This window comes from Corvus moneduloides, chromosome 6 (assembly GCF_009650955.1).
Source record: "Corvus moneduloides isolate bCorMon1 chromosome 6, bCorMon1.pri, whole genome shotgun sequence".
In the NCBI taxonomy this organism is placed as follows: domain Eukaryota; kingdom Metazoa; phylum Chordata; class Aves; order Passeriformes; family Corvidae; genus Corvus; species Corvus moneduloides.
Genome location: NC_045481.1, coordinates 18,049,084 through 18,057,425, shown reverse-complemented (window position 1 = coordinate 18,057,425; position 8,342 = coordinate 18,049,084). Strand labels below are relative to the sequence as shown.

The 8,342-nt window shown below is 36.2% G+C and overlaps 1 protein-coding gene across 4 annotated transcripts in view; it reads right to left on the bottom strand.

Annotated features, from left to right (window-relative positions):
- Positions 1-839: 839 nt before the first annotated feature.
- Positions 840-8,342, bottom strand: part of GALC (galactosylceramidase) — a 32,868-nt gene continuing 25,365 nt past the window's right edge. For all 4 annotated transcript variants that reach the window (XM_032111409.1, XM_032111408.1, XM_032111412.1 and 1 more), the window contains exons 15-17: positions 6,235-6,398; positions 4,506-4,582; positions 840-3,479 (exon numbers count right to left, since the gene is read on the bottom strand). In XM_032111409.1, coding sequence (XP_031967300.1) covers positions 3,336-3,479; positions 4,506-4,582; positions 6,235-6,398 — 385 coding nt within the window. In that variant the 3' untranslated portion in view covers positions 840-3,335. The remainder of the gene's footprint in view (positions 3,480-4,505; positions 4,583-6,234; positions 6,399-8,342) is intronic.

Sequence of the window (8,342 nt, the reverse complement as noted above, 5' to 3'; positions counted from 1 at the left end):
GCAAACCACTACCACTCCAAATCAAATCTGAAAGTAGAAATTTATTTTTGATACAGAGATACAAGCAAGCAGCTGCAAAAGGAACCATCATGGGAAGCCTAAAGAGTTTCCTGCCATTTTAAAGCAAAGGAGTCCCTGTGTTTTGCAGGAGTTTGAAATCCCCAAGAACTGCTCGTGTCTAACCTCAAAGGTGGGGTGGGCAGAGAAGGGACAGAATTGATTTTGATGCAGTGTTTTGTGCAGGTGGTAGCACATAGCTGGTTACTGGAAGGCAGTAATTCCAGGGTAAGTTGTATCTACTGGCATGATGGACTGGGAAATAGAACTAGCTCTATGGAATTTCTCCCTTCCTTGTAAAATCAAATCCTAAAGTTTAGCTTAAAGAAAAAAAAAACTAGAGTGTTTGAAGCTAGATTCAAAAGGATATTCAAAATAAAAAAGCCTTTAAAAGTACATCCTTACAAAACTGTCTGCCTCCACATCTAGAAACTTACCTTCAGCTAAATCTCACAAGACCTTAGTACTCAGCAGTTTTGCATCACTGGTCCTCAAATACAATTTCATTCCCTTCACTAAATTAAAAAAAAAAAATCCAAACAACAAAAAACCAGAAAAAAGCGAAATGTGTATTGAGTGCTATAAGAAAATCATTTTATCAATAGCACAAGTCCTACTGCATATGGATTTTGAGATATTTTTAATAAGGACTGGTTGGCTATACTCTTCCAATCCAATTAAGTTAATGCCAAGCATATTTATCAGAAATCACAATGGAAGAATTGTCAGCTTTCTTATTGGAGAAAACCAAGGCCCATTTACAGAAGCATTCTGCACAAATAAAGCGTTTTTAAGTGTTTTATTTGTCCATTTGGAATGATTAGCATTTATAATCAACAACATAAATCCACCCCTCAGTGAAAAACCCGACAGCTGGTTATTGCCAAACATACTACAGTCTACTGAAGGGTGAAGAATTACAGACATATAAAGATGAATAACATTATGTCATCATTAAATCACTTACTCTGTTCATAACACTTTAATCCTCAAACATTGTAAATTAAGATTAGAAAAAAAAAAAAAATCAACATTTCCAGTGATAAAATACATTGTGTTTAGTACACAATATAACAGTACAGTTTATTACACTAGTGCATTAAAAGTTTAAAAAAATGGACAGCTCCTTTGGAATAACTCCATCACTGCTGATCTCTCTCTTACACAAACACTGCTTGCAGCCACAGAAGCTACCAGGAAGCCTGCAAGAAGCATCCAACTACAAAAATTTATCACAGCTAAAATAAATTTATTCTGAGATTATCATACTCATATTACTTGAATATGAGGACCCAAAATCAGATTCCTTCGCATGGGGAGTGACCAGGGACATTCCTGAGGAAATCAAGCAAGTAATGAACAGATCTGCATCCATACCTGAAAATTATGTGGAAAAAATGCCTTTCATTTTCCACCCACTTAAGTAAACATTTACTTAACATTTGGAAGCCTTCTACTAGAGTTTTAAAGTTTAGTGGTTTAAACCATTTTTCAAGGTTACTGGCATGTATGAAATTTCCAAGTATGAATAAGTAGTATCAATATAATAGCTAAAAGACACAACATTTTTACTTACTAGAGATGGAATTTTAAACACTCTTTTCCAAAAAGGAAAGTGGAAGATCAGCTTTATAAAAATTTTCCAGGAATGATTTGTATTACACCAACTTTATATTTGATGACAACTTCAAAGACTGAAGTTAACAATTACTGGAATCAGACTTCAAAATAAAGGGGATCAGAAGAATAATCTCTGTAAATCAAAGTACACTGCAAATCTTTTTCTCCAGATGTTGCCTGCTACAAATGGCCTCATATAGCTGCTAGAGCCTTATCAAGTATGAGGAACGACCTGCTTGTCAATTAAACAGCATGTGAATGTGAAAAGTAGATGGACACAGGCAGCACATTTCATTAGAGGAATAGACATCACCTTCATTCAAACTGACCAACAACAAACAAGAAAAGTTCTGGAGCCAATTGAACTGCAAACGTCTGTGAGGAAAAACCCATTCTGTACCTCGTATTCTCAATTATTTGGTTTTTTATAACACAGTAACTTGGGGGAAAAAAAATGAAGCAACAGCAAAACAGAATCCCTCCATTCCCAAAGTTCTGAATTAACCTCTGAACTTCACGATAGCTAGGAAAAGTTTAAAAACATACACTGTAGTGTCATTAGCACTGCTCAGCACACTAAACAATTCCTTCTGTGTCCACCTACTGTCACTTACCTTATGATCACATTGCAAACTCTTATGGGCAAAGACTGATTTTTTTTTTTTTAATTTCTTTTGTATCAGGAAGTGATACTATGCATATCTCCTCTGTGCCACAGTAATATAATAAAATAAATATCATTGTTATGCTTTAATTATTTTCTATTCAAAGCTCTAAATCCATCAAAAGAGAGAGGTGTTTGCCCAAGTTTCTAGGAACAAAAGGTCAGTTTCCACATGTGACCTGACATGAAAATATCCATGATGCAATGTATTACTTTTTGCACTACGCAAAAAAACCCCACAATATTATCATCAACAAACTGTAAGTTATGGTATCTTTTCATCCATTTCAACCCCTTCATTGAAAAGAGGAGGTAGATTAAAAGTAAGCCACATCCTGCACTCCCTGCTAAGTCATAAGGCACATTTCCATTCCACTGAAAATGGGATATATTTTAGGGCTGGCAGTGAAAGTTGGAAGTAATCAAATGCACTTGGGGTACTGTAATGTCTAGTCACAGACTGCAGCAAAACACAGACAAAACATCTTTTTTTACTCTAGGAAATCTAGGTACTTTATCCAAATGAAATTTGAGAATGATAGACCTACAAAAGTATGGGGCCCACTGGCTCGTAAGGCTTACTGGCATTTAATTCTTTCTTTCACAGTGAAAGCAATGGACATAATAGTGAAGTGTTAAAAAAATGCAGCTTAAGATGCATCTGTCTGCTGTTAACTTCTAAATTTATCTCAGAAGTGAGCTGGTAAGTTAAGATGTTGTTATTAACAATATTTAAATCAATGAATTTGTTTTCATCATTACCTTGAACTAAAATTTACCCCCAAAAACTGAAGGGCAAAAATCCCATAGCAGGGGATAAAGGTACTGTCATGTTGATACCTACTCAAATAAACTTTTAACAAATAATAAGGGCCAAATACAGACTCTTTGCCAACAGATCAATCACAGTTTAGCACTCAGCTCTCCTCCAAGTTTGACTTGGCTCTTATTCAAAGTAACACGAGAACCAGGTTCTCCAAATGCCAAAGCCACCTCAGGAAGCTTCAACATGAAAATTGTCAAACTGTGCAAACTCAAACGAGCGAGTTCCGAGAGCAGCCCAGCCGTTCTTCGGTTTCGAAATGGTGACATTCTCCCAGAGTGGATAACCATTTAACAGTCCTGAGGCAGAATTGCCCTGTCAGAAAAAGAAAAATGTTAGCTTTGTAAAATCCACGGTCTATGTAGACACTGAGCCTGCTCACATGGGAGACAAGACAAAGCAGAAAGATGTCAAGTCAACTTTCAACCACATTTCACACATTTTTCATGCAGAGATGCATCTAAATAGTGCATAGAATCCTCTGGTGTCTATCAGCTCTGTGAAACAGATCTAATGCCTTTACAGTGAATATATAAAAGGCTCCTCTTCCCCAACTCACAGCTTTGCTAACTCAGTGTAGAACCTGAAAGGTAAACTAGCATTCAAGCGTCCCTACCTTTCAGGCCAATTGCAGTTGCAAAGGTTATGTTAGACAAAGGGATTAGGCATTCAGAAGAGGAACTTAAAGCTTTTTAGATACTTGCACCAATATCACACCCGTTAAAGTGCACAGGGATATTTAAAGTACAGTTTGGGACTACCTTCCTCACCAAGTCACTATGGTCAAAAAGGGTGGAGTTGGAGGGAAGGAAAAAAATGTGGACAGGCTTCTCACTAACTGCAGCCCCTTTATACAGCAACACAATGCCCGCGCTCTTCCACCACAGTAGAGAAGGAACTCAGCTTATCTGAGTTCCCCAGTCCTTCACTAGCTCCACATACAAGGCTTTAGCCTGCAAAGGGAACTGGTGTGACACAGATTTTTAACACAGGCTACTTTAGTAGTTTACTGACTGTTTTAAGAATAGGAAGTCACATCATCATCTTTCTGTCAGATTAAACAAGAGACTTGCCTCTCTGACCCTTCTACCTCCAGCTTTCAATTCAGCTTTCCAATCATTTTCTGTACCTTCTACAGTTTCTCAAGATCTCTCTAAAACTACAGGCAGCAGAACTCGGTATGGTATTTTAATATTGGTTTAAAATAACAGACATTATTTATGTTTTAAATAGGGTAAACTAATGCAAGTACACCACCAATAGCATAGCACAGTTTTGCCCAAGCCATTTAGGACTGAAAGTTTCATAACTGGTTTTCTAGCTATTTGTCCATGTCCTTACCTGAATGTTGAGAGTAAGTGTGTGCCATGCATTATCCCGGACACCGGAAAGTCCTTTCATTAATATTTCTTCTCCAGCTGCAAAACATACTTAAGTTAGTGAAATGTTACTTCAGCCCTTTGCTGAAACTGATAAATACCAAGCCAGCAAAAAGATAAGAATATCTATTTTTCAGAAGTGTTTAGGATTGACATTTCATCAATTTCAGTTGCAGCATGGAACGCTTAATATGCAAACCTGGACGCTGCATTATCAGTGCACTCTCCTGTTTTCCCAGAACTGTTTTCTCAATCAAGAGCATCTCCAATGCTCTTGGCAATTTGGCATGAGATGAGGATTCACTCTATGGAGAGTATGGGTTCACAAAGAGTGACAGCAGCTATCGCTCTGCTTGCTCTATAGATCTTCTTGTTTCTGTATTGTGTGTAACTACTTTAAATCACAGGGTTTGAGTTGTCACACTATCACGTTGCTTAGTTCTACTCAAAATTTAAGCTAAGAAAAAATGGGGTGTGAATGACACCTGGAGGGAAGATGAAGATCTGAAAAAAATTAAGTGCTACAAGTCTTCAATTATTCAGTAGACAGTTTTTGCTGCAAGATAATTTAACATTCAGGCTCCCTTCTAGAAAAATATAAAGATGACTGAAAATAGCTGTACAGAAAAAATTATCATATTGTGTAACAAGAGTCTCAGCCTGAAATAATTGGGTGGTTAATCAAAATCCACTCATTTCATCTAGGAAAAATCATTTCTGGCAGCCTGAGAAACTAATCAGGTAATGTTGCTAGTTCTTATTACAAATGAAAAATGGAGTCGATCCTAAACACAAGTATGCATTTCCATACAGCTGAAACTTAAGTTTATATTGAGTTAGACATTGCAAGGTCTGTCTTGCAATGTCTAACTTCCTCTGCAAGGGAGCACTGGTCTGTTAAGGGAAGCTATGTAAAACCTTCCTTATGCTACCCGTCCATGGTAAAAGTGGAAAGGAATACAGACATCCAAACACAAAAAATATATCTTATCAGATATACTGTAGGTCTAGAAGCTACATTTGACTCATCAGAAACTATTGAAAATTTTAATTTATACTCATGAAGTGATAGGAAATGCATTTAAACAACTAAATATGCCACTATTTCAAAGCAAATTGAAAATAACTTTTAGCTATTGATGAAGTGTTATCATACACTCTTCCATGTGCCTGTCAAGTGCTCTACAGATGAACACACATGAATGTTAGCATCACAAGTAGAACACGTGCTCACTCCATTGAGCTACATTAACAGGAGAATGCACAATTTGAGGAAACAGGAGGCCACTTATCATCATCACTTAAGCCATATGTAAGTACAGTGACTTGAACCGCTCTCTAAGAAAAGCCCACTTCATGTCAATCAGGATTTTTTAAATGTGTAGTTTAGAACACAGATCAAATCTTTCTGTAATTAATATTGTATCAGAGTATTTATGATAAGCAAAATAACGTAAAACAGGTTTTGTCAGTGGAAAAACAAAAACTCCAGAAAGCTGAGCCTGAGAAATGGGCCAGCCAGTAGCCTTCAAATGCTTTCTCCACATATGAAAAGTGGCCATCATTAGAACACAACAGGTTAAATTCGTAGTGATGATGAACTATAAAATCTAAATATTACCCATTTTTATCAAAGTTATCAAAATGACATGTCCATATGTCAGCACCCACTTTTGCAAAGAGCTGCTTACCTAGGTCACCAGTGACTCTGTAGGTGCCATCTGCAAAAACCCAGAAGAAAACTCCTTTGGTACGTCGCACATATATCCCACCATTGTCAACTCTTCCTGCAATAAACACGCCCCCATCACGTGGTTTTTCTATGTAGATGTCACAAGTGACTGTCAGGTTTACCCTGTAAGAGAAGTTTAGTGTTTCAACAAGAAAGGAATCCATTTTTTTGAGCAGGCAGTATGTAGAAATTATTTGATTTTCCTGAGATGACACCCCAGCTCAACAGTAAAGCACTGTGTTATGCACGCAATGAGAGCTGTAAAGGCAAATAAAGCAAAGTAATACCAGAACCATCAAATAGCACCTAGAAAATTAACACAACTTCCTCGTTGCCGAACTTGCACTACAAGGCTCTTAACCATAAAAAAATAAAAGCATTCTTTACTTCTATTAGTGGATATTCAAACTAAAAATCTACATTCCATGTCTGAAAGCACTTGTAATACAGATACATCCAAAAGTTCACATACTTAAGAAGTAAAAATTATCCATAATTATTTACAGAATGTGAAAAGACTGACAGCTGCTCAGCTGATAACTGATTCAGAGAATATCTATTCTAGCAACTTTTCTGCTAATTTCTAACGTAATGGTAAGAATTACCTGAGTTTTCATTCTAATGTAATGCTATTAGACGTACCAGATTCTTGAATATATAGTCATTACACAAACAAGATTACTTTCTTGCCTCCCCATGTATTAAAAAAGAGACCCCCCACATATTCCTTAAGCCATTATAAAGAGACTCAAAGCAATACAGAATTAATTACACAGTAATACCTTCAGAATATACCTAGATTCAATAAAAACATCAGAGAAAAACACTAACAAATTCAGGATAAGAGAACAAAAAGCTTTCACATGTACAAGTTTAAAATCCAAACTACAACCAACTAAACAATCCTGAATTTGAATCATGATAAATTGCCATTGATGACTGAAGTAAAGTATCATCCCACAGAGAAATTTAATGCAAGATTGATTCAGAATTTCAATAGCAGGCTCTCATTGTTGAAAATATCTGCTAGGGACAAGTTGAGTCTTAAACTGAGGATGAAGCAAACAAACTTGAGGGCCTGAAATTGAGAACTTGCATTATGAAAAGTTACAGACCAGTAAAACTTGAATAATAAACTGAATATTCAGGAAGCAACCTTGGTTCTGAAAACAAGATGAAGACTCAGAAAGAAATTGAACCAAAATAAAGTAATAGAAAGGTTTTAGGAATCTCAGTACAGTAATTTAAGAATACATCCTGCGTAGCTGTTATAGGAATCACTGAATATGATTTACTCAATGAGGGAAAGTTGATTATAGGGGGAATATGAGATTTTTCTTAACAGAGGGCTGCAAAAAAAAACATCAGATAACTGAAGAACAACCTCCAAGTACAAGAGGGTCATATTCTTTCAGGCTTTGGACCAAACTGATTCAATCACACCTCCACGCCTGAAAATAGAAGTGTGAAGCATGTTCTGAAAAACCATTTGTGAGATCAATGATCTAATCAAAGTGAAAAAAACCTGACAGAATGGCTATTTTAAAGAATGCATCAAAAGAGTTTAGGCTAGACTTCTAAGCAGAAGAGAAAGTTTTAAGCACGAAGTTTATGATTACTATTAAAAGCATAATTAGTTAACAGGCTCTTTCCCAAATGCTTATTAATTTTAATCAAACATTATTCTAAAATATGCCGCTTAATTCTGAATTACCATCATTGTAGCTCCTAGCAAATTTATAGCTCCTAGAAAGAATTGCAATTGTAACCATACTTTTGTCAAAGCAGTAAACCTCAGTTACTTTCACCCAGCAATAAAAGTGGTTTAAGCAGCATTGGCATCAAATCCACACAATTCTAGGAACTGCTCAGAAGATGGCAGACTGCAACAAATACAATCAAATTATCAATTAAATAGTCTGAGAGTTATGAAACTGATCCAAATTGCTAACAAATAAGACAGACAACTCAAAATTACGTAGTTTAAAATTAATCCTTTTTTTGGTCCAATTTAAGAAATATTGAAACTGAGGGCACATGTTGGTCTTTCTAGTATGCCAACTCAGA